Consider the following 24,949-nt stretch of genomic DNA (forward strand, 5'->3'; position numbering starts at 1 on the left):
GAGGGTTAACAGGGAAAGTGCCGGGGTTCTCGAGCCAGATCGCCGCTAGAAGGCCAACCCTTCACACCTATACGCCAACCTCGGAGCTTTCAGTTAACACAATCCATGTTTTGCCAAAAATTAGGCTTTTTAAATCTTTTTTTTTAAGTTTCTCCCTCTTAGTCCCTAATATACTCTCTGCCCCAGTGCTGCAGCTTCCACGCTTCTTCTTGCAGGAAATTCAGTGGTTTTCCTCTTATCTCCCTCCAGTTTTTCTTGCTATTAGAAGGAAAAAAAAGTCACATTTAACTTGAAACTCAATCACTCATTTCCTCTGAGGCCTTTCTAGGCAACAGTCATTTCTTCAGCTGCTGTTAGCCTCTTTTAGAACCACCATGTCTTGTAAGCAAAAGGTTTTCATTCTGACTGTCCTAAGATTTGGGAGAGGGAGAAGAAAACGATTTTAAAAGGAACAGCTAAATCCTTCTAAAAAGCCAACATCTCTCAGGAGTGGGGGATCCATAACCTGGGTGTTTCAACTGTTTTCAGGAAAAAAAAACAATATAATGCTCGGGACGGGGAGGAGGCTAACAAGCCTAGAGAGAATAAAGCCAATCCATATCCTAACAGCAACAACAAGGATTTAAATAATTTCAGCAGGCTTGGATCAGCCCAATTAGAAGGAAACTAAAATAACTTCACCAAAAATTGTGGCTTAGCTAGGGGTATCCTTCAAACTTCACAAAAGTTGCAGGCGGCATCACATACCCACAGCTAGGGTAGCGTTGAGAAGTAACTTCTCTTTCTATTAAGAAAGTGGAGGAATATTTCTGATGTTCTTCTCCAGCACTGGGCCAGGAGGGCTTCACTACCCCTGCTAACCCTGACTAACCTGGGCCCAAGCATACGTGCCAAGGGAAAAGGGCTAATGCGCTGTTGGCATGAGCTAGCCAGGTGAGCCCAGAATAGCACCACAAAAGCAAGGCAGAGGCCGCTGCAGAGGAGTATGTGGGATAACTTTTCAATATACTGAACTTATTTCGTCAATTTATTCATCAATGACTTGGATGAAGGGACAGAGTGCACCTTCAGTAAGTTTGCTGATGATCCAAAACTGAGAGGAGTGGCTGATACACCAGAAGGATGTGCTGCCATTCAGAAATGTGGACAGGCTGGACAGTTCTGTGAAGAGGAACGCCACAAACTTCAATAAACACAACTGCAGGGTCCTGCACCTGGGAATGAATAACCTCAACTACAGGGTGACCTGCTGGAAAGCAGCTCTGCACAGAAGGACCTGGGAGTCCCGGTGAACAAGTCAACCGTGAGCCAGCAATGTGCCCTTGTGGCCAGGAAGGCCAGTGGTATCCTGGGGCGCATCAGAAGAGTGTTGCCAGCAGGTCAAGGGAGGTGATCTTGCTCCTCTACTCAGCCCTGGGGGAGGCTTCATCTTGAGTACTGTGTCCAGTTCTGGGCTCCTTGGTACAAGAGAGACATGGAGCTACTGGAGAGAGTCCAGCATAGGGCTACGAGGGTGATCAGGGGCTGGAGCATATGCCCTCTGAGGAACGGCTGCGAGAGCTGGGCCTGTTTAGCCTGGGAAAGAGAAGACTGAGGGGAAATCTTATCAATGTCTACAAATATCTTAAAGCAGAGTGTCAAGAGGATGGGGCCAGACTCTCTTCAGTGGTGCCCAGCAACAGGACAAGAAGCCACAGGCACAAACTGAAACACAGGAAGGTCTATCTGAATATGAGGAGAACCTTTTTTAGTATGAGGATGACAGAGCACTGGAACAGCCTGCCCAGAGAGGTTGTGGAGTCTCCTTCTCTGGAGATATTCAAGGCCCACCTGGATGCAACTCTGTCTAGCATGCTCTAGGTGACCCTGCTTGAACAGGGCGGTTGGACTAGATGATCTCCAGAGGTCCCTTCCAACCTCAACCATTCTGTGACAGCGCAGACTGCAGCCCCCTTTACTCGCCCCCAACCGGCAACCCCGGCCGCACGGGCTGCCACGCGGGCCCTAACAGTCACTGCTCTCCTCAGGAGCGCGCGCCCCAGGGGCCGCGCGCGAGCCCGTTGGGGAGGGTGAGGGGGCGGGGAGAGGGAGGGGAATCGCCCCTTTAAACACAATCCACCCGGCAGACGCCCCCATCAGCACTGGCGCGGGCGGTGTTGCCGCTTTAAGGGCCACCCTGCCACGGCGCAGCCCCCCGCCTCCGCGCGTTCGGCGAGCCGAGCGGAGCCGCCGGGCAGCGAGAGCAGCGCGGGCCGCCGCCGCAGCAGGAGCAGCATGTCCTGAGCCGGGCGGAGGCGGCGAGGAGCCCCCACCACGGAGGGGACGGTGGAGCAGCGGGCCAAGGGCCGGGCCCCCATGAAGGAGAAGGAGGTGGGGGCGGAGCGGGGCAAGCCCGCCACTTACACCGGGGACAAGAAGGCGCGCATGGCGGCCAAGACCAACAAGAAGTGGGTGCGCCTGGCCACCGTGCTGGCCTACGTGCTCTCCGTCTCGCTCGCCGCCATCGTGCTCGCCGTCTACTACAGCCTCATCTGGCAGCCAGTGCGCGGCGGCTCCGGCGCCGCCTTGCAGCCCCACGCCGCCGTGCCGCCGCCGCCAGGCCCTGCGGCCAGCGACGGACCTCGGCCCGCCGCGGCCTCGCAGCCCCCCAGAGTGGCAAGACCCACGCGGGAGACTCTGCCAGCGCCGCCGCGGACGGGCTCCGACCGCGGCCCCGGCCTCGCCGACACGGACCGCCTGGCCGCGTCGCCGCCGCCCGCGGCTGAGGCGGGCACGGCCGTGCTGCGCCCTGTGCGCGCCAGCCCCTGAGGCGAGCGGGGCGCCCCTTCCCCCCCCCCCCCCCCCCCTCCGACCCCCGCGGCGGCGGGCAGCCGTTAACAGTCGTCCCTCGCTCGGGGAGGCGCCGCGGGAGAGGAGGCTTCGGAGCCCCGCGGCGGCCCGCCGGGGAGGCCCGGCCTCGGGAGAGCGGCTTGCGGCGAGCATCTGCGCCTCTGCCCCGTCTCGGGACCGTGTCCGTTCCTCGGGCCGCCCCCAGGGCGTCGTCGGGACCATCCGGAGGGAGGCGCGGCGGTGGAGGACCCTGTTAGGTGGGACTGCGCCTTGGCTGCCCGGCAGTGGGGTGGAGAGGCCCCTCTGCCTGCCGCGCTGGTGAGACCCAAAGAGCTCAGGCTGGAGACTGGCCCAGCCAAGGGGTCAGCAAGGGAAGGAAACATTTTTACAAGTATAACTCCAGTACTTTCCCCCCTAGCCCCTCTTTCTTCCAAAGGGAATTTTGTGGGTTTTTTTCCCCCCCTCACGGGGATTGTCTTCTCCCTTTGAACCTGCATTGAACTCGTATGCTATTTATGACGATCTGTTACCTATAAAAGGATATTGGTGTCCAAATTCTTCACTATTTACAAGATCAGCTGGGAACATGATGAATTTAGAGGCTGTAAGCTGGCTGTAAAATCAGTTTTGTTTAATAATGAGCATAAATTTATTTGAAAATATGTGAAAGGTAAATTGACTTGTTTACTATATTAAAATATTTTCCCACTATGAAAGTCTCTGTAATACAGTATATTCTCTTTGTGGTGGAGGGAGAGCACTGGGAGAAGTGTCAGACTGGAAGGACTCCTTGGGTAGCGAAAACAAACCGCCTGTGGTAACAGGCAAACTATAGCATTTCTGTTGATTCACTTGTCGTTGGTCCTCATAGGTGAGGCTTAGAGAAACCTCCACCAGCCAGATGTGTGTTAACTCCTGTTATTCATGGCAACTAGGGATTTGTGAGGAGAGAAGGTTTGAGCTTTTGCAGGAGAAGCAGAGCTCACAGTGAGTGCTAGTGGGCAGCTGCAGTGGTGCATAGTGCAATGTGTCCTTATGTATGTGATGGTCTGTGCTTGTTTTCTTGCCTGTGTGGGTTTGCTGGACTTACGGGTGGTAAGTCCGTAAACATGGTACCCGAGTCTAACCTCGGGCCGGTGCCATCATGAAGCAGGTCTGTGCTAGCCAGCTAGTGATGTGTACTGAGCAGACTTCCCTCAGAACACGATGCTTTCATGCCATGTCATCTTCAGAAATGTTCTGCATGGCTGTACTGATACACAGTGGAAAAAATGCCCTTTAATAACTGTAGAATGAGGTCTATCAATGAATAAACCATGTAAGAATAAGCATATTTGATGACTTTCTAGGCATGAGAGCACATGTCTTGACGACCTGTATCATTCTGAGCAGCTGCTGTTCAGATTGATTATTTCAATTGAATGAGTTAACCATTAGGTTGCTGAGCTATCCAGCATGCCAGTGAAGTGATGACTGGAGTTTAGACTTTCTTCCCTAACATTGAAGATAAAAATGCATTCTGTAGTATACATATTTCAATTGTGCAACTCACAATTGTGTGCTGTAAAATATGACACTTAATTTCTTTAAGTTGAGGGAAACAGAAGTTTCATACCTAAATCTATATGCCTTAGGACTGGTGTCTTAACCCACTCTAACTTGACACTTCCTTTGGAGTGTCTGTTGAATATGGAGACCTAGAACAGAAGGCCTCTGGAAAAACTGGGCAAAAGGATGTGGTTTAGGCATGATCTTTACCTTTCTCTTCCAGTTTTCCAGAGAGCATATAGGAAAGTCCATATGTTCTTTGTATGTTAGAAAAGAAGGCTAGCTAGTAGGAAGCAAAAAAAGGTCTTTTATTTCGGTCATTCCTGATGAAGTATGCATGTAATCTTTACCACCTTTCTGCAGGGAAGGGCAGGTAAAGAAAGTAGGAGGTGGAAAAGAAGATGAAAACCAAAAGCTGCTTCCTGAGCAGATGGTTGCCCTACCATACTATTATCTCATGAGCTGCTTCACAACTTTTCTTATTTATCTGCTGTAGTGGCAGGACTGGTGGGTATCTTCACAGCAGCACTCTGTCTTTAGACAAATTGTTGGTTGGGTTCACTTGTGCTCTTTACATAGCAGTAGGTGATTTCATTCCCTTGGCTGTTCTACATGTAGCATGTTGATATGTATGTGCGGGGCTACCTGATGCGTGTAGATGTTCTGGTTCCTGGTGATAATGATGCTTCTTGCAGTCCCTCTCTGGTTGTACAAGGGAAGGTTTTCTGCACTTGAAAGGAGAAAGGAGTAGAGGAGAAAGGAAACAGACCCATTTTTTGGTGCCAGTGGAGTTTAGCCTGCACCTTTTATGTGGCACTAAATTCAGAAGAAGTTGGGAAGCATCCCTGAGAGGGAGTTTGTGTTTAACTTTTAAAAATTCCTTTAAATATAGATAAAATCTAGGTGGAATTATACTGAGAATAATATTTCTCTCATCCTGGGCTGCAGCTCAGAACTGAGTTCTTTTGAAAGTAGTGCTTTTGAATAGTATACGTTGGACATACATAGACTCTTGGCACTTTTCAGTTTAAAAACAATTGCTCTCAGAAGACTAATAGAGCATGGCAGTGTAGAGCAGATGGAAGAGGAAGTTAATTGAATTAAATGGGCTGCATGGCCCTTTTCCAACCTATCATGTAACTATAGAAATGCCTTATATTCAGTAGCAATAACGATTAAAGCTCTTCACCTGTTTTGTGATGTTGATGGAAAAGGTTTTTTAGAATAGTAAAAGTGTTCAGATCCCCTTTACCAAAGGGAGTAGACCTGTTGCTAATGGTTTCTTCCCTTGGTGGTTCTAAAAATAGCTTATAGGTGATATTAATTTGGTCACAGCTGTTGTCATTCTTATCTGACAGAACAGGCTTTATATGTCCTTAGGTTGTGTTACTGTATCCTTTCCTCTCTGCTGACAAAGTGAAATTTAGGTGAAATACATTTATTTTGGTACCAGCTGGCTTTGGAGCGTCCTGTTAACTTTATTACTGCTGTACTACATGTGCAACAGGAGAATGGCTTGTCTGGATTGGTTTCTATGTAGAAGTTAACTTTCTAAAATTCAGAGTATTAGGGCTTTCTTAGGAAGTGGGTTTGCTGCAACAAATAACATCTGGGTGGTCATCTTGTACTGTGAATTTCTGCATTATGTTTCCATCTTTGTACTAAAACAGTCATCTTCATCCAGCACAAGTTTTTAGATAGCAAGATCACTCATCTAGTAAAATTGAGATTTAAAAAGCCAGACAGTCTTGTTTGTTACATGACTTCAGCTCCATTTCAGTCTTTCCCTTCACTGGTCATCTAAAGAAAAGCTTACTTAAGCAAAGTAGATAGTGGTTTTTCTAGCTAGCAGATTTCTGTCAGGCCAGATATGACATAGGCTTTTCTATTGTTTCTTCAACAGAAAATGTTACAAATCATGAGGTTGCAATGGTACTTTCTTGGAACTCGTGGTAGAATTAGTGTCCTTACACAAATGTTCTACATGTTATTTGCAAACAGAATTTTGTCATGAAATTTCCAGTATGGGCAGATCTGTGTGAAAGGGAGTTGTTGAAAGTCAGTTTGGACAAAGAAAATAAAGTATGAGTGCAATGCTGAATCTTAGGCCCTTCATTTAAATGAAGTAAATATGTTAACAAGAATCTCAAGACTTAGTGTGAATGTTTCTTTAAAAGCATGATATCTAAGAATATGGCTGGAATAGTGGTATCTGTGCTTCCAAGGATTCCTATTTTTTTATTTGTTTTTTATTGATTAAACATGTTGATGGTTCTGTAATGCCAGCTTCCCTGCAGTGTTTGAAGTTTTGACTCCTCTTATCATCTAGGGACAATGTTCCAGATTTTCATCCTGTACAAAGAGCCTTTAAATTTTCTATGGCACAGAGCACAGAATTCTCACTGTGAACATTTGCTTAAGGTGCAACTTAGTTCTGAAACACAGTGACAAAGTGCACCATTGCACTTTGTCAAGGGAGATTAAACACTGTGATAGCTTTGATTATTCTAGTTGCTGATCACAGTAATAACTTGAAGGGCTGGAGAGAAGGCCAGGCCATGTTTCTTCTAGTTTTCCCTTCTTACAGGGAAAAGATTCACGAGGGAGAAACACGACTTTTCATATGAAAAATTCTGCTAGTATGGCTTTGTCCAACTCTTGAGTTGACAACAGCATCCCTCTAGCACGATGTAATGCTGCCTCTGCTTAGATCCTCATAGAAGGATTTGCACAGTCAACTCCTGTTAAAAGGAAGTGCTCCCTAAAAGAAAGAGCAGTAAGTGAAGAATTAAAGTGCGTCTTGATCAGTGTATGTGTTTAAACCTTCTTGGTCTTTTTTTTTTTTTCTTTTTTTTTTCCTTGCATGTGGATGTCTTTGGGCTTGCACCTATTGATGTATAATACTCTCTGTTCATGCTGGAATTGCCCCATTGACCTTAATTTGTTCAAGGAGAGTGTTTTGTTACAACCCACATGCAGAGGAACTACAAGAAAAAGAAGTAGCTGGAAAAGCAAGTTACTGGAGCATGTAACATGCTCCACCAGCTAGCTTAAATTTTCATCTACTAAAAGCTATCTTTCAACTGCTTTTTCTCCTTGTGTATGTTCTTGGTCTTGACTGATGTAATGGGTATTATCTTAAGCCCATATTCATAGAACTGGGCTATAATTCTGAGAAGGAAGCTGTTTTTCACTCCAGATTTTGGCTTAGTTCATTAGCGTAGCTGGAAAGCAGTCTTGCAGTTTTGTGTTGATAACTAACAAAATCACTGGCTGCTTCTGTGCATCCTGTGTCTCCCTCAGAGAAGACTAATTTAATCTCAGTGGGCCATTCTGGAAAGTGTTATATACAGGTGTGTGTATTACTGGTGGTTAGCTGTGAGTCCTGGGAGAAGTTATCAAAGTGTAGGGAGAGGGCAATGGTGTAAGAAACAGTCATACCTGCACTGGAGCATAAAGCAAATAAGCTGAACTTTGACTTCTCTGTGTTGAGGCAGTCAGCCTCATTTCTGGTCAGATGTTGTATCACTGCACTACTTTGGTGTGACTAGGAAATGGCTGCAGACTTTCCAGTGTGGTGGCTTTGCCTGCTGATACCAGCAGGGTCTGTGAGCCTTTGAGTGGGTTGAGCTACTGTTATACAACCTTTCCAAGGGAAGGCAGTGGGCAGTGTTTTGAACTACACAGCAGTGCTGTACCCCTCCTGCTCTTTGCCTGTAATTGACTTTAAAAAGCTTTCTATTTAACTTAAAAAATGCTAACTACTGTTCTGTGCAACTTATGTACAAAAATGTTTCTCACTGAATGCCATCTTAGCTTAACAAAATCCCAGAGCTACCAACCACTGTTGGAAGGAAACAGGCATCTCTGTAGACAGATGAATTTGCATGCTACAAGCTACTACTGCATTTTTCTGCAGCAGGAGTGACATGGCAGCAAGTGAGCTTTGCCACACTATGGAAAGGTGGGCTTTGTGTTTTGTAATGCAGATTGTCATCATTATAACCAGCCTATTGGTTGAGTTAGCTAAGCTAGGCTAGGAGTTGGGCTTTCCTAAGGGATGAGCAATCTGAATCAAAGCTCTTGCTCTAAAAAGCAGAGATTACCAATTGCATTCAGAAAGCTCTGCCCATGGGACCAAGAAACACCAAGAAACTGAGACTTTTTCCTCATTACAACTTTTATTTAAAGAAAAAAACCCTCTGCATCAGGTTTTTCAACCATTCCGCCTTTACTTTTCCTGTAAAGAAGTAAATAGCCATGGTTTTCTGAAAAAAAATACAATCGGCATCAACCAAAGAGCGTTCAAGCAGAGTGTTGGTAAACAGGGAGAAATTACACTGAGCAGAGGTACCATCTGTCCTAACATTCAAGGAGCTTGGTACAGATGCAATCCTTCCTGTGCATCATTCATTACATACCAAATTATTTGGACTTGCAGAATGAAGAGAGGAGAGGGGACAAACTGTCCTTCAAAAAGGTGTTTAGGGCAATCAGATGTGTCCAGTGTAGTGCGGCAGCAATTGAAGTTGACTTTTTATCTCTAAAACTAGGTTCTGAGCTGGGGCAAAATAAAATTCTGCCTCTTTGCCTGGCTGTGTGCCTGACTTCTACTGGGGTGGAACAACTCTTGACCTGCAAATATGTTGTGTAGACCATCTAGTACTGAGGCAAACTAGTTCTTGGTATATAGTGGCAATGACTCAGTCCAATCTGATCAAGATTGAGGTCAGTGAGCTATTTTATAAAAGTAAACAGTGAGTGTTATAGGCAGCCAGTGATGGGAAGTAAGCCTCCAACAGTCATGGAGAATTTCAAGGACCTGCAGCACTTTTACAACTTGATTTTTATCTATCCTTTTATGCATTCAGTAAGTCCAAATAAACCCAGCCTGGGCTTTGGTGAGGTGAAGATGTTTCTTACTAAAAAAACATGAAAGGTACACACTGTCTTTTGCCTAATGCCTAGGCTGAAGCCAGTAAATTATCGTGAATTTGGCACATTGAGACTTGCCACTCATTGAGTATATATTAGATAGATGCTGTGGGTCTGAGTTATTTGGAAAACCAAAATGTACATCTGTGCAATATTAGTTTATTAAAACAGTACAGTATTTCAGTCCACACATACCAACCTTATCACCAAGGCAATCTGGCATTTTGGTTAGCGAATGCATCTTGCTATGAAATCCAGTAAATCCCCACGCATACATGTCTGCACATACATTTATTCTTGAAACTGCTTCAAGTGTTACGGCAGCATTTCATAATGAGAATGTCCTTGCTGCTCTGCCATTCAGAAGTCAGAAATTATGTTGTCTTATTCCTTGTGCCTGCTTTCTCCTTTCTTAATTGGTTACTGTATTTCAGCTAGATCCTTATTTGCTGTGGATCTCATAGCTGCTCTGAAATCCAAAGAGCTATGATTCTTGCTTGTTTGTGCTTGTGAATGCTTATCCAGTTGTTTGCTTTGGAAGATACCTTTTCGTAAGGCTGAGTCAAAAGATCTGAGTGGCCACTTCCAGGGGAACTGCTACCCATTTATTCGAACACAGGGCTGTGAAAGGCACAACTGGGAAGGTGAAAGCATTTGATAAGAAGCCTACACCTCCAACCCCAGTTTGCCCAGGGTCCTACTGCTGACCCCTTCCTTGGTGTAGGGTTGTTAAGAAGGAAGGTTATGGTGTTTGTGCTGCCCTCTTCATTGCCCTGCTTGGCACATACAGCTGTAAGTGCATATATTTAACTCAAAATCTTCCCACCTCTTTCCACTTCCCACTTTTATGAAGTAGACTTGGTGCTTTGCTAAGCCATGTGTGTACCCACTCAATCCACCCAGCAACCTTCCTTGGAAAAAGCATGGTCTGTTAGTGTGCTGATTCAGCCTCTGCTACTTGTGCCCTACTAAATCTATCAGGAGGAGAAAAACAAGCTCTTAAGTTATAAAATAGTGTGATTGACATCTGTTTGTCAAAAGCCTCAGCATCCCATGGTGTAAGTCACAAATGTTCAATCCCCTTCATGCCCTACAACCCACGTGACTACCAAACATCTCTGCCGATGCTTAAACAACTTAATACCTCTAGAACAACAGCTGCTTTGAACGCTAGTTTTTCACCCACCTATAGAACTACAGTGTAACTGCTCGCACCCTGTCCCCTGTGAGGTGGCCATACTGAGGTGTTTTTCTGTCTTTCACTTGCTGCCTACTAAACAGCAAGGGAGAGCTCCTGTGACCCCTGCCATGCTCCTGGCACATGCAGTGCCCTGGCAGCCTTTAAGGGAAGAAAAGGGTTGGGGAGCCCAGAAAGCTGAATCTTAACTTCTAACAGAATTAGTTATTAAATAAAGTGCATCCAGTAGACAATTCATTGTCTTGCCACACAGCTGCAATATAAGAGAAACAAAGGCAAAAGAAAAGTGACTGTGTTTTCTCTGAAGGGTAGGGATGTGTATATGTAGCTTTCCCTGTCCTTTGGTGTAGGACTAGATAGAAGTGACACTGAAACTGTGTGCAGGAGAGGGGGGAGTGGTGATGGGGGACCCCCTTTGTGAATGGGTGCTGAAAGGCACAGGGCAGGTGCTGAAAGCCGGTTTCATATGAGGTCAAAGAGGGAGGACAAGGCTGTGCTCCTTTTCTCATCCATCACATTCAGCACGTTATCCTGGCAAAACAAAAGCAGAGACAGTAGCAGGATTATCAGTCTTTGGAGATCACTGTAAATAACAAATGTCTGCTGAGTTTCAGCACAACCTTCCTGCACAGCTTGGGCTGCTTGTAAGGTACCAGCATAGCATAACCACATATCTACCTACCAGATGCATTGGGAGCAGAAAAGGTGTTCCACAGCCCATGGGATAAAACAAATGTGCAAGTCTGTATGAAATACACTCCCAATCCTCCTCTGACAAAGACTACTGTACCCTCTTCTTTTGTCTTAATAAGAACAATAATCCTTGCATGTTTTTGTGTGGGCTTGTACAGTACCTGCAGCAACAAGGGGAGGGAGCGCTTTTGGGTAGGACTCTGTGGCCCTCTGTTGTGAAACCTGGCTTGGGGCTGCAGTGCTTACATTTGTAGAGGAGGGGAGGCTGTATCAGCTTTTCTGTGGTGAAAACAGTAGCCCATGAGTGGAACCTGCTGTCCTATAGCTGCCTCCAGACTGAGACACTCTGATTTTAATTAGATTTTTTTTTAATTTCTTTTCCAATTGCCAAATGTTTGGGTGCTGCTCAGAATTGCTGAGTTGGTGTTTTTCTGCATCTGTGTTTAAATCCAGATCTGTGTTTTGCTGAAGCAGATTTCAACATGAGAAGTTTACAAAAAAAGGGCAGAGGAGAAATATAAAAGGAAAAATGGATTAAGAAGCATGAAAGCGGAGAGGCAATAGTAAGCTTAGGTCACATAAAAAGGAAAGACCTAAGGGAATCATTTAACAACATGGCCATGGATATCTGGTAAGGAGTTGCACTGAAATCATACCCCGGGTACTGAGATAATCAATGAGATGTACCGCTAAGAGGAGAGTCCAACACTGTTGCTGGAGACATTTTTCATTGTCCTCTATCTGTATGATGTTCAAGATTGGCTGTATCTTACTCCCAAGGGGGTGTTGACTGCTGTAGCAGTGCACTCTTGGGCTTGAAGACTGTTCAAAAGAGCCAGGAAACAGATCTTCAGAGTTGAGTTTGGTAGTCTAAATACTGTAAAATATTTATTTTACAAGTCTGAACTGACTTCAGAGCTATCTCTATTTTGTGTTAATCTATTTTATTATCAATACTTCAGAAACTCTTTTAGAAGACTTCTTGCTTTTTAGTACTGCTAGACAATTCTATCTCCTATTCTGCAATATTATCAATACAGCCACTTTCTTTCTGTGCATAAGAAAATCTTTATAGCCAAGATCCTGCTTGTTTTGAAGTCATTACTTCTCTTAGTAATTAGACATAGTGAGTAGCATTTCCCTCATTTCACACTGTATCTTCTTTTGCTTGCATAATAGAAGGGATGGTCAGAGATTTAGCAAGCACTAAATGAGCTAGCCTGACATTCCCATGGTTGGTGTTCTTACCGTTGCAACTCAAGGCTCTGGAGAGCAATGCAACTATGTGCTGCCTTTGATTCTTCCATCAACAACAAGGGGATGTAGTGCCAAATTTAACTTTGTCACTGTCAAGTGAGAGGATTAAATGCAGATTGCTGATGGTCTATCTTAAGGGATCCAATGTGCCTCATATTTCCCAATTTGACAGAGTTTGGCTAGATGTGGCAAGTCACTGGGATGACTTTGACAGCCAGGCCAACAACAGATCATTGTAGGACCTACTAGTTAAATCTAATCTCATGAGGATGGGCACACATGAAGTCCCTGAAGACTGCAGCTGAAAGGAGCTAAAGAAGTTTTGTCTCGTCACTCCTGGGGATAGACAAGAGTCCCTAGAGACTATTTAGTTCTGTCAGTGGCCAAATCAGCTAGTCAGTTTTGTGAAATACCATAAGGCAAACTCAGACATCATATGAATGGACCATTTGTTAGACATTCTTATACCAGATTTCCTTACTTAGCTTTTTAAAAACAGATATTTAGCAGCTGTTCCTACATACTGTAAAGCCAGAAAGAGACAATTAAGATCATGAGACATGTCCTCCTACCCAGCACAGGCCATAAGACTTCTCTGAATCAATTCCCATTTGAACTACAATCCCCTTTTAAAAAATAAAAGATCCTAATCTTGTCTCTAGATTTTCCAGTGGTAGAAAATTTATCACTGCAACCCTTGATGAGCTTAAGCATTTAAAGATGGATGGTGGTTTGTGTTAGAATGGTTTAAGATACTGTCACTCTCTACAGTCCCTTTGCAAAAGAGTATCATCTCAACAGCAGAGCTGACAGAAAGATAGATGTGCCGGTGCTCCTTGCATGGCAGACCACAATGCAGAAGATTTATCTCTCTTTTCATCTAGGATGACATTAAGACCCCATGGTTAACACTGAGCCTGGCAGCTAAGGTAATGGCACATGCTCCCTTCTGCCAGCTCTGCGATAACAGCAGTAACCATAGGCTATAAAGCAGGATGAATAGCTTCATTTTTAATGTTTAGAATGGCAAAAGTTTGTCTATGAGAGCCCTAAATTACCTTTGGCCCTGTTGCACTTTAGTAAGTAGCTATAAGGACATACAGGTGCTGTAATAAGTAGCTTTAGTCTGTGACTAAATGTGTTAACAGCTCATAATAGTTTCTTCTTTTCACAAGTCACCATGGCAAACCAGAGACAGAAGCTCTTCCAAAGTGCCTGAGAGATTGAGGAGTATAGAGCCCACATTTCCAGATGGGATGTGTACTCTAATTCTTTTGGGTATCAGTGAAAGCATTTGCTTTTACAGGGTCACCAACACTGACATAGGAGCATACGCATCTTCTTTGTCATCAAACTCAGCCTGTTGCTATTACAGACATCATGTCATCTAATTCCTGTCAGAAACATGTTGATCAGGTTGACTTTAAAGGTGACAAGAGTCCCTGCTTCAATTACAGAACTGTTCCAGATCCTCTCTCCTTTGACAGGTAGAAACATTTTTCTAGTTTTCCCATATTTATTCACTTCAATACAGTGATTCTTGCACCAGCATTGTTTTCTGACTTGAATGATCTGCTCCCTCCCTGGTGTTAACACCCCACTGTATTTATAGAGATTACAGTTCTATTACTCTGGCATTAATTTTGCTAGATTAAACAGCCATTTCCTGAATATCCCTCAAGTCTTTCTCTGTGTTTCTTCTGTACAAGTTGTTACTCCAGAACCATTCTCACATAATCCCTGTGTTTTCCAATGCTAATGTTATTTTCCCATATGGCACCATGCAAAAGGCTTTCCTTAACTCCACAATGAGAATTACTGCAATAATTCTGCAGGAGGACTGAACTTTCCTGTTTCGTGGTACATGGTGCTAAGTCATGCTCTGGGAATTTGGAAGCTCACAGAATGATGGTGAGCTCCAGAACTGGGTGGTATCAAGGCTTAGCTCAGGACTGCCAGCATTCGAGTAAGCAGGAATGCTTCCAGGCCGTGCTTCCAGGTATGGGCTGCAGGGAGGAGCAGTGAGACCAATACTATTCTTGAATATTCAAGCCCCTGAGAACTCCACCTGCCAATCCGAAGCCAACTTTCAAGACACAACAGCAGATGGTATCTTCTCATCTTTTTTGAGCCTTGAGGAAACTGGTATGTTCTTCAGTAGCTCCATAACTGTATTGAGAAGTGTTGGTTTCTGCTTGTACCGCTTTCTTCAGCAACCTTTAGCACTGGTTTGCATCAGAAAACTGACCTCTTCTGACCTCTTTAATCCTGCGGCACACAGGCCCTGCCTGCCCCACTCCTCTTTACGTCAGCCAGAGCTGCAAGGTCAGATTCCTGGAGTTGCTTTGGAAATTTACCCCCAGCTGCATTTTCTTTAAAGATTGATTTTCTCAGGAGAATTCAGGGAAAAGCTTCTGTGGTTTTTGTGTATCGTTTACTTCTCTGGGACTTGTTGGACATTCTCCAGGGATTCCAGGCCTTCACTTTGGGTAAATATTTATTCCTTCTTATTTGAAGCAAAGGATTAAAGCCCCACCATGCTCTCTGCACAGCATCTCCAAGTGGTTTGAAGGTGCAGGATTTTTTTAGTACCATAAATAGGCATTAGCAGTTGAAGCTGTGAAACCCACATGATGGCTGCTCATTGTAAGGAGCTGCTATTCTGTGGAAATGGATGGACAGCATCTGCAGTGGGGAGTGAAATATGAACATGAGTGTGAATGGGACATGTGTCCCACAAAGCACAGGAGCAGGGTAGGTGGAGAGAATGTTACTGGTGATTGCTGCTGCTACAAATATCTGCCATGCTTTGGGTCATGTGAGATCCTGGTATGGAGGGCATGTCCCTGACATCAGGTGAAGTGACCTGGTACACAATTTTCCACTTGATGGAAATTCCACAATATAAATTGTTTTAATGAAATTATATCTTTAAAATCCTGTTGGGGCTGATAGGTTGTATGTTGCAAAATCATACCACCTGTTTCTGGGCTGATTTTCCAAAAATTGCACTGCATCACAACTGAATCACCAGTATTTCAAAATATAACATTAAAATTTTCTAGTTTGAAAAGGTTTAATGAGGGCTCCAGTTTGTGCTTTGTAAAGTATGAAATGTCAAAGCAGACACATTTCTGGTACATACTTTGCTTTTGTCAAATCTCTACTTTCACAGAAAAAAAACCCACACTGCAAAGTTACTGATCACATCCTGACAGGAACTTATTAACTAGTTTCATAACCCATGCCAGTGTCATCCAGAAAATGTTTGTCCTTAAGGCAATGAGATATGACCATATATCTCATGGGGGTCCCAGTTACATTAATCATCTTCCTGTTTTGCTACTGCACTTTCTGCTGTCCGAGACAGTAGGCATTCAGACTCCATTTGTATCATCTGGACTCTTGTATGCAAACTTCTCTCATGTTTTCTGCCAGGCACTTCAGGTCATGGGGTTTTTTGTTTAAATTCCAGGCCTCTCTAGCACAGCATGGAAGCTGATGCATGATATGCAGCACACTATCGATTTAACCTGATTGAATTGACTGGTATAATACCCACTGGTTATATGGACACAGAACACAGGAAAGGTTTCCTGCTGGGACATGGCAGGATGTACGAAGAGAGAACTGCTCAGTACCTTCTGGAGGCTTGCATAACAACAGCACACTTGTCTTGACACATGAAGTCCTTCATCTACAAAAAACGTGTGTTACTGTTGTTCACACACAACAGGGTGAAAAACGCGCCCTCTTTACCCTGATGCAAAGGAATTAATTTTGTAACTGTGTTGGCCTGACGTCATATCAATACCATTAGGCGTAGAGGTCAGCAATTCAGTGTAAGCATAAAGTGTTAAAAACTGTGTGTGAGCTACCAGCCCACAGCCTTTTAACCGGATTATGGGCCATTCACTAAGGACTATCTGTTCCTTAAAGATTATATGCAAGTGGTGAGAGGAGGTGAATAATTAAGGTGTTTTGGGCATCTGAATTAATGGTGCTAAAACCAGAGGAATGATCACACTTTTCCTTTTGCATTCTAACCAAAAGGGAAAAGTGCAGGTTTTTTTTTAACACTTGATCTTCTTGCTCTTTCAGCTTCCTGAATGATGCTCTTTTCCTGGTTCCTGCTAAACCTAGCTTTATCAGATAACACTGTGCTTTTTAGCAGACATATTGAGAAGGGCAGAAACATTGATATGCCATGTGTGGTTAAGTTCATGATATCATGGAGGCTGTATTTTCTCTCTGGTAGGAGTTGCATGAGGATTTTATTCAAAAGAGGCTACTTGTTGGATGGCTCCATAGCATGGAGAGAATGCACAACAAGAATCAGCTGTGATGCTGGTGATGTGGCGTGCCTGGAATGGGTGCTGCAACTTGCTTGTTGTTACCACACAGCAAGTCAGGGCAGGGAAGCAGTCCTTGCTCAGCATCTACAGCTGCAAAGTCTCCAGGCTCAGAGTGGCTGACAGCTCTGTCCCCTGACTGTCCAAACACTAATCCTTGTGTCAGAAAAGCTGGAACAAACTCTTTAGCTGATGTACCAATGTTTCTGTCAAGGATGACAACAAATCTCTTTGTGGGCCATATGCAATGGCTTTGTTGAATACAGGTGTCCTGCGGGTTGCATTTTGGGGAATCCATGTAAAGCATCATTTGTAGTCAGCTGCAGGCATGTGGTTCAATAAGCCATAAAACAGACAATCCTGCCAAGGGTTTGAAAGGATCTCACATAGGTGCAGTCCTGAGGGATCTAGTTCCAAAGATCTGATTCTCAGGCATGGATATTTTGGGGGAATTCAGGTGGTTCCCCTATTAACTGAGTCCAGTGTGGTCTGAGGCAACTCCAGCCTCTCCATTTAGATTTGGAAATACAGCCTACTTTGCTTCTTAAGTCTTTATGAGCATCCTACTTTCTAAAAGGTATCGCACACTTGGACATTTGCCTCAAAAAACTCAACCCATGCTTCATTATAAAATCTGTCACAATCTTGTGGCATTTCTGTCCTATAGCATTTCAGACTTTAGTGACCCACTTGCCCATATTATTAAATGCTTGGAGATAAAACTGTCTTAGATCAATAGCATTTTGTAACTGCACGTGAATGTTGTTCGATAAAATGTAAATTGCATTTTGCTACAAATTAAAGACAATCTCTCTCTCTTTTATTTTTTTTCCCAGAAACTTTGGTAGATTATTAGGAATATTAGTTGTTTGCTGAAAAAGTGGACCTACTTGCCAAGAAATTCAGCAAGACTCTGCACACACACACACACACATATAACATACAAAGCCCAATTTCTGCCTTAAGAGCCTTTCCTACTGTAAATAGGCAAGATGTCATTTGCCTTTTCTCTTTGAAAAAATACTTGTTTGGGGCATTTGCTGGCTAAATAAAGCCCCAAAGTGTGATGTTCCTGAGAAATAACATTTCAGGGAGAATTATATGAAAATAAAGCAGAGCTTTGCAGCATTTATCAGAGGGCTGTGCTGCCATTTGGAGAGACCTGGACAGGCTGGAGAGTTGGGCAGAGAGGAACCTCCTGAGGTTCAACAAGAGCAAGTGCAGAGTCCTGCACCTAGGGAGAAATAACCCTAGGCACCAGTACAGGCTGGGGGCTGAGCTGCTGGAGAGCAGCTCTGCAGAGAAGGACCTGGGAGTGCTGGTGGATGACAAGTTGACCATGAGCCAACAAGGTGCCCTTGTGGCCAAGAAAGCCAATGGTATCCTGGGGTACGTTAGGAAGAATGCTGCCAGCAGGTCAAGGGAGGTGATCCTGCCCCTCTACTCAGCCCTGGGGAGACCTCATCTCGAGTACTGTGTCCAGTCCTGGGCTCCCCAGTACAAGAGAGACATGGAGCTACTGGAGAGAGTCCAGCAGAGGGCTGCGAAGATGATCAGAGGACTGGAGCATCTGTCCTATGAGGAACAGCTGAGAGAGCTGGGCCTCTTTAACCCGGGGAAGAGAAGACTGAAGGGGGGATCTTATCAATGTTTATAAGTACCTGAAGGGAGGGTGTCAGGGGGACAGGAACAAACTCTTTTCAGATGTTCCATGTGACAGGACAAGAGGCAATGGGCAGAAATTGAACCACAGGAAGTTCTGCCTGAATGTGAGGAGGAATTTCTTCACTGTGAGGGTGATGGAGCACTGGAACAGGTTGCCCAGAGAGGTTGTGGAGTCTCCTTCTCTGGAGATCTTCAAGGTCCGCCTGGATGCAACCCTGTCTAACATGCTCTAGGTGACCCTGCTTCATCAGGGAGGTTGGACTAGATGATCTCCAGAGGTCCCTTCCAACCTTACTGATTCTATGATTCTATGAGAGTACTAGGAAACAGAAGCCAAGGGAGAAGGAAAGTGACTATAACCAGCCTGTGGTTTTTTTTATGACTGCCATCTGTGTCATTTTGCAGCTTGCCATGTTGATTTGGGAACTTCAAAGCAACAGCAGGAATAGCAGGAGACCTTTTCACTCCAAACACTCTGACGACTTAACCAACTTGAGCCAAATGAGCTTTTGCTTTTCTTGTTGTTGTTGTTGTCATCGTTGTTGCTGCTTTGTTGCTCCTAGGAGCTCTGCTGTCAAGTGACACAGGTGAACTGTTCTGGTTATGTTGAGCTACTGCTAGAAAATTCCAGGTCTTGCATTTCTTCCCTACAAAGGGATGTTCCTGACAGCCTGGACAGAGAGAGTTAAGGACAGGACCCTCTGTCTTCCTGTTGGCTTTCCCCATCATGAATAGATCTTGGCTTTCCCTGACATGAATAAATAGTGGCAGAATTCACACTGACTGCAAATGATTCTGTTTGGGAAACCCAGCCAGATAATGGACTGTCATTGGTGTGAAGGGAGAGGGCTGAGTGCATTGGGATGACTTCAGCTGATAGAAAGTGACAGTGATGCCCTGCAACATCATTAAAGACTAACAGCCATCAGCAATCACTAAACTCATTCTCTAAATGCTGTTGCAGGCAATGGAATGAAAAACTAAGTAGGAGAAACCCCTTGTTGAGGCAGAGGACACACAAATTGCTGCACTGGCTCAGCCAGCTAAGAAGAAAATGCAAGAAACCTGTGGATGAAATAGTTAGAGACCAGTTTTGCCTGGAGAAGATATGCCATTGTGGCTTGGTTGTGAATTAGTGATTGGTGATTGCTCTGAAACATGAAGGATGGAAAAGAATGAAAATACATCCACTTAATATAAGATTTGAGGTAGCTGTGCCTATTCTTGTGATCCCAATGTAAGTCAGCACTACTATCCAGAAAGGTGGGAACATCTTTTGGTTAACTCTCCCTAGTGACCTGCCATCCACACCGTGCAAAGGGCTCCCCTGAATTTTGAAGCATCTCCTAGACATACAGGAGATAGCAAGAAAAGGAAAGCATCTTGCTATAACCTGTCTGCATCAAAAGGACGTATCCAATGCTGAGTGCATAATTTGAACAAACCTGGAAATTCAGCTTGAACTATTTGGGAAAGAGATGGAAGTGAGGCATGGGAATGCTGTCCAGGGCGGCCTGATCAGGAAAGTGAAAAGGGACATTGCAGAGAGAGGAAAACAATTGAGGACAGAGGGGAGAGCAGAAAGGATGAGAGAAAGTTGTAAAGGAGAATACCAGGGATGAGACTGAGGGGAGTGCCAGCAGTCTGGAGACATCTGTTAACTCCTCTTTTTCCCCTTCTGTACCTTATCTTTCCCAAAACATAAGGATATCTTTACATTTAAGCATGCCTTAATGACTTCACAGAACAGCGATGGAGTAAAAAGGTAGGCTGAAGTAGACTCAGAGTCCTAGTACCATTTGCCCTGATGAAAATAGACTGCTCTAATTTATTGTTTCCTCTTAACTGATGTCTCAGTAATGACTACTTTTCTCACACAGGATAAGTTAAACTCTTTCATCCTCTAATACGAGGATTTTTGGTAAAGTGGTAGATTTAAGAGAGGCCTGGCCTGGCCTATGAGCTGTGCTGTCCTGTCCTGCTTTGTGCATCCAGACGTTTCTTCACATTTTTCTAGTGTGTTGCTTACTTCAAGGAATTTTAGTTCCAGTACAGAACCAGCTCCTGCTGGTTTCCGGTATTTTGCCTTTTTTCAATGGCTGTAATGCTTGTGCTTCTCCATCCTTTTTGTATAGTATTGGATTATAGCAAAAGTCTTTTTGCTAGCAGCTTAATCACTTCATCCTTAAGCTCCTTTGTGCCTCCGAGATGAATACTAAGTGAAAGCTGGTGACAAGCTGTTGGTTAGTGGTCTGAAGCAAAGCTTGCTGGAATCAGGGAAAGGTGTTTGGTGGGAGCAATCTGGGCAGTTAGTTGTCTGAAGTGCTTCCTTAGGCATGTAGTTGTGGTCTCTCTATTTAAAGGATAGAGATAGGTGTATCCTGAGAGCAGTTCAGGTCTTCGCCAGGCTGGATTGTGTTCTGCAAGTGCTTATCTCTCTCCATTGATGGGAGATGAAGGCGAGATGACTGCTCTAAAGTTTGGTGTCTCTGTGCAGGGCCTGAGTTATGTCCTTACTGCCTAAACTGGTGGTAGGATCACATCCTGATTTATTATTCCTCTGATCTGAAACCTGTGGGTTTGAAATCCTGATATTTGACATTGTTGTTACAGCCTGGAAAGAACAGTTTGAGCAAAGCTAACTGCCAAAGTGTTCCTTCACTCTCTCCTTGTCCCTCCTCCTGATTTCTACCTTGATTTTCTGCCTTGTCATACTTTATGGTCCTTTCTCTTGGCTTTCCTTGTTCTGGATTTCCCTGTCTGGAAGAAACGTCTTAGTTTTGGTAAAACCTGGAGCTTTGTTGCATAACAAAGATCTGTTCTTCCTCCTTTCTGTTTGGATCACAGGCCTTTTTGACAGGAAACATCTTATCCTTTGTATTAATATACTGCCTGGCACATTAATGTTGCCACACATATTCAAGGTAATTCCAGGCTTAGCATTCATACATCTTATGCTAGAGAGAGAATCCTATGTGCAGACAACCTTCAAAATGCTGTGCATGAGATGGGTGTCTATTGCTGTGCAGGTGTTTTGGGAATGGCCTGACCTTTAGTTATTCTAATTGTCATCACTGCAGAGACAGAAATAAATTCTTGCTGCTGTCCACACCTGTCTGAGATTATCCCTTCCCAGGAAGAGATTCAGTTTGTGTCCCTGACTAATGCACAACACCAACCTGACTCAGCTGTCCATTTTTCTGTCCAAATTTCTGTCTTTTTCTTTGCTTTCGCCATCTGCTCCAGAGCAGGTCTTTGTCATGTACAGATTTAGACTGTCTTAAGTATCCATACTGCTATTAGTGAACACTTTTGGAGAGACATTTTGTATGTTGTCCTTAAGAGCCACAGAAAACAGAGCTGTGGACGACTACGATGGCTGTACCCAGTGAGTATTATGGGATAATGAACACAACATGGAGATTTGGGTCAGGAACTCACCTTCTGTCTCTGGCACGGCAATGCAGTCTTTGTTAGTTCATAAAGTCCTTGCTGTCCTTGTCCTTGCACTCCTCAGGCTGGTCCCATTTGTTGGACTGTGATTTGGCTGGGTCCTGCTCAGACTTCACAGTCTTGTTGGAGCTCTCTTCCCTTGGGGGCAAAGGCTCTCCCCTGTGTTCAGTGCCTACAGCATCATCACCACCTTTCAGTGCAAGCATTTGTCCCTCAAGGGCAGTGTTTTCGGTCACTTCCTCCCCTCTTTTTTGCACCAGCTGTCCTTGACCTGCCTCCCATCTGCCTCCTGCTGCTGTGTCCAGCTTTCCTCCATGGCTGTTCAAAGAGTCCTCGGTGGATTCCCGTTCTGAAGCTCTGCTTTTCTCTAAGTCAGCTCCAAGCGGCAATGACATCTTCTCCTCACTGCTGTGCCTGATGGCTTGCACAGCGCTCGGAAGGCTGCTCTGTGGAGCACTGCTCTTTGTGCTCTCCTTCTCCTGGGGGAGGTCAGCAGTACCAGGCTTCCCACTGGCATCTTCCCCAATGTTCTCCTTACTTAGCTTGGTCCCTGGCTCTGTGTCACCAGTGATGGCCACAGGTACCTCCCTGCATCCCTTCACTGCTCTCAGTTCCCCCTTCTGGCCGTTGTGGGCAGATGGGACCTTTCCACTTTGCAGTCCTTGTGATGAGGAGGCCCCATAATCTGGGAGGTTTGGCTGCTTCACCTTCTCCTCCAGTTCTGTCAGGCAGTTCTCTTCCACCTCCTCCTCACCTCTGCTCTTCAGCTTGTCTGTACCAAGGATCCTCTGAGAAAAGAAGGAGATGATACTTATTTCAGTTTATTAAAACAGGTTTATGGTACTCCTTGCCTGTGGTGGTTCCCAAAACTTGAGGAGGAATCTTCAGAGGCCATTAAAGAAAGTTAAAGGATGTAAGTGAAGAGGAGCAGTGTTTAGAGACCAAGACAAGTGGGGGATGTTGTGCTGGGGAGAGGGTCAATGGAATACATGAGGCTGCTCTCCCATCATGCTGCCTAGAGAGTGCTGAAGAGTGCAACAAAGGAGTCTCCAAGCTCTGCACTTGCAGAGAGTCTGCAGGTTTCCCAATACTGCATATTTCTAGAAAGCTTGACAGCCAGCCTCGAACAGATAAACTCACCTGGCTGTCAGGGTCATCCTTCAGAAAAGACATGTTGTCGCCTTCTTTTGTATCCCATCTGCCAAGACAAAACACAGAATTTAGGCCCTTAAGTTCTCATATGGCAAAGCCACTCTCCCTGCCTAGTGCCTTGGTAGGAATTCCTACCAGGGCCATCCGTTCCTTGTCAGAACACTCTGACCAGGCAACAGGAGATAAAGATGACAGACAGAATCAGCCCAGTTCCTTCTCCTGGCACCTGCAAAGCATTCAGTGCAACCAGAGACACTCATCTAATACCACTAAATTTTAAACATAAAATCCAATTGCCAGAACTGACATTTGTCATTACAGTAATAAGATGTACCAGTTGCTTGTGCTGATGTGTGCTACAGTCTGCTCTTGATTTCCTGACTGTGCCTAGGTGTCCCAGATCTCCACAATGGCAGACACGGAAGCAGAAAGTGAAGGATAAAGTAGTTTGGAGGTAGCTTGGGAGGTTGGAGACATGGATGTGTGCAAGCAGGCTGCAAGAATGGCCATAAGGTTTAGACCGCAGGTTCAGCTAGCTCAGGCTCTCTCTTCTTACCAGCGTCACTTACAGATGCTTGGGATAGAGTTTGGATCTCGGATTTCCTGAGCCTGAGATAGCATCTCTGTGATGAGTCATGCTTAGTAGGCAGTCTCTTCCAAGGCTTTGTGAAAATTCATTTTGACCCCATATAAACTTGCAGCAGCTACAATATCCTGTGCCAAAGAGGGATGCAGCTTAACTAAATGCTGCATGGGGAATTGCTTTCTTCTGCATGTTTTGCATTTGACAGAGTAAATATAAATCTGAATTTGTCCTTTTAGTGCTACTGTCAGGGAGGGTCTTAGTAATCCCTTCCTTCTTCTATGCGTGCCAGGTGTTATATCACATATACATATATATATATATATATATATATATAGTAATGATAAATAAGGTGTGTTAAGAGTGTAACTTGGCATTTGTAGAGAGCAAGTGCACCCTCCACTACATGGGTATCTTGCAGTGCAGTGGCTGCAGGCACAGAAGAAAGAGATGAAGAAATGTGCAGAATTATTGCCTCACTTTGCTAGGGATGAACGTAGGACCTCCCAGCTCTCATTTAGCTTGTTTTCTGAAGGCTTTTCTGACAGAAAATGAGTCAGTGGGCATGGTCACATTTTTTCTTACTGTATAGAACTGAGGGCATTATCTCTGGAATGATTTGGTAATATTTTTCCAAATTTTGATAGCAAAATCTCTCCATATAGAGAGATTTTCTCAAACCACAATGTGTGCAAAGGTGTATAAGATTAAATTCTTCTCTACAGTGGCTCTGCTGGGCTCACTAGCCTCTTTGCTTGGTGAATTTGGACTGAAATGTGAAAAATGGAAATGCACATTGAGCTGACTGCAGAGTCAGGCATATCCAAAGGCAAATACGCAATTACAGTGACTGCATGTGCCCTTGTAAAAACCATGTGAAAGTTACCGTCACACACTCCACCTTACAATTGCACTAAGCTACTTCACATTGCCTTTTTAGCTGACAAAATCCTTAAGGCAGAAGTAAATTACATTTGCAAATACCTCAAGGCTCTCTTAGAACGTAGAGCCAGGTGTAGTGTCCTTAATAAACCAGAGGGCCAAGCAGCTTGGCGCAGTCCTGTAAGGCTTAGAGACAAAATGTCACTCAGCATCCAAGCAACAGCCAGCCCTCTCTTATCCTGAATATGAAGCAGTGCCCCAATCAGCTGTGCTGACTCAACCACAAAAGGGCCCCTTTTCTTGGAAGTGGCCCCCACTGCCAGGGTGATCAGCTGCTAGAAGTTAATATAGTATTTTCAGTAGTGCCCAGCAAGAGCTCAGAAAATCACACTGTGATGGGTA

General features: G+C 44.7%; 2 protein-coding genes across 5 annotated transcripts in view; one reads left to right on the plus strand and one right to left on the minus strand.

Moving 5' to 3' along the window:
• The first annotated feature begins 2,086 nt into the window (after nucleotides 1-2,086).
• On the plus strand, nucleotides 2,087-3,847 carry INAFM2 (InaF motif containing 2). The gene has a single exon (XM_062577153.1). It carries the CDS (start codon nucleotides 2,356-2,358, stop codon nucleotides 2,806-2,808), a length of 453 nt encoding a protein of 150 aa, XP_062433137.1. The 5' UTR covers nucleotides 2,087-2,355; the 3' UTR covers nucleotides 2,809-3,847.
• A 7,108-nt stretch (nucleotides 3,848-10,955) lies between these two features.
• CCDC9B (coiled-coil domain containing 9B) overlaps nucleotides 10,956-24,949 on the minus strand; it is a 49,457-nt gene continuing 35,463 nt past the window's right edge. For all 4 annotated transcript variants that reach the window (XM_062577576.1, XM_062577578.1, XM_062577577.1 and 1 more), the window contains 3 exons: nucleotides 23,071-23,128; nucleotides 21,919-22,718; nucleotides 10,956-11,041 (listed from right to left, as the gene is read on the minus strand). In XM_062577576.1, the coding sequence (XP_062433560.1) occupies nucleotides 21,951-22,718; nucleotides 23,071-23,128 (826 nt within the window). In that variant the 3' untranslated portion in view covers nucleotides 10,956-11,041; nucleotides 21,919-21,950. The remainder of the gene's footprint in view (nucleotides 11,042-21,918; nucleotides 22,719-23,070; nucleotides 23,129-24,949) is intronic.

Source organism: Rhea pennata, chromosome 5 (assembly GCF_028389875.1).
Source record: "Rhea pennata isolate bPtePen1 chromosome 5, bPtePen1.pri, whole genome shotgun sequence".
NCBI lineage: Eukaryota > Metazoa > Chordata > Aves > Rheiformes > Rheidae > Rhea > Rhea pennata.

What these genes read in the sequence shown, in the direction of transcription:
- INAFM2 (XM_062577153.1), top strand. Translation starts at nt 2,356, where the DNA reads ATGAAGGAGAAGGAGGTGGGGGCGGAGCGGGGCAAGCCCGCCACTTAC.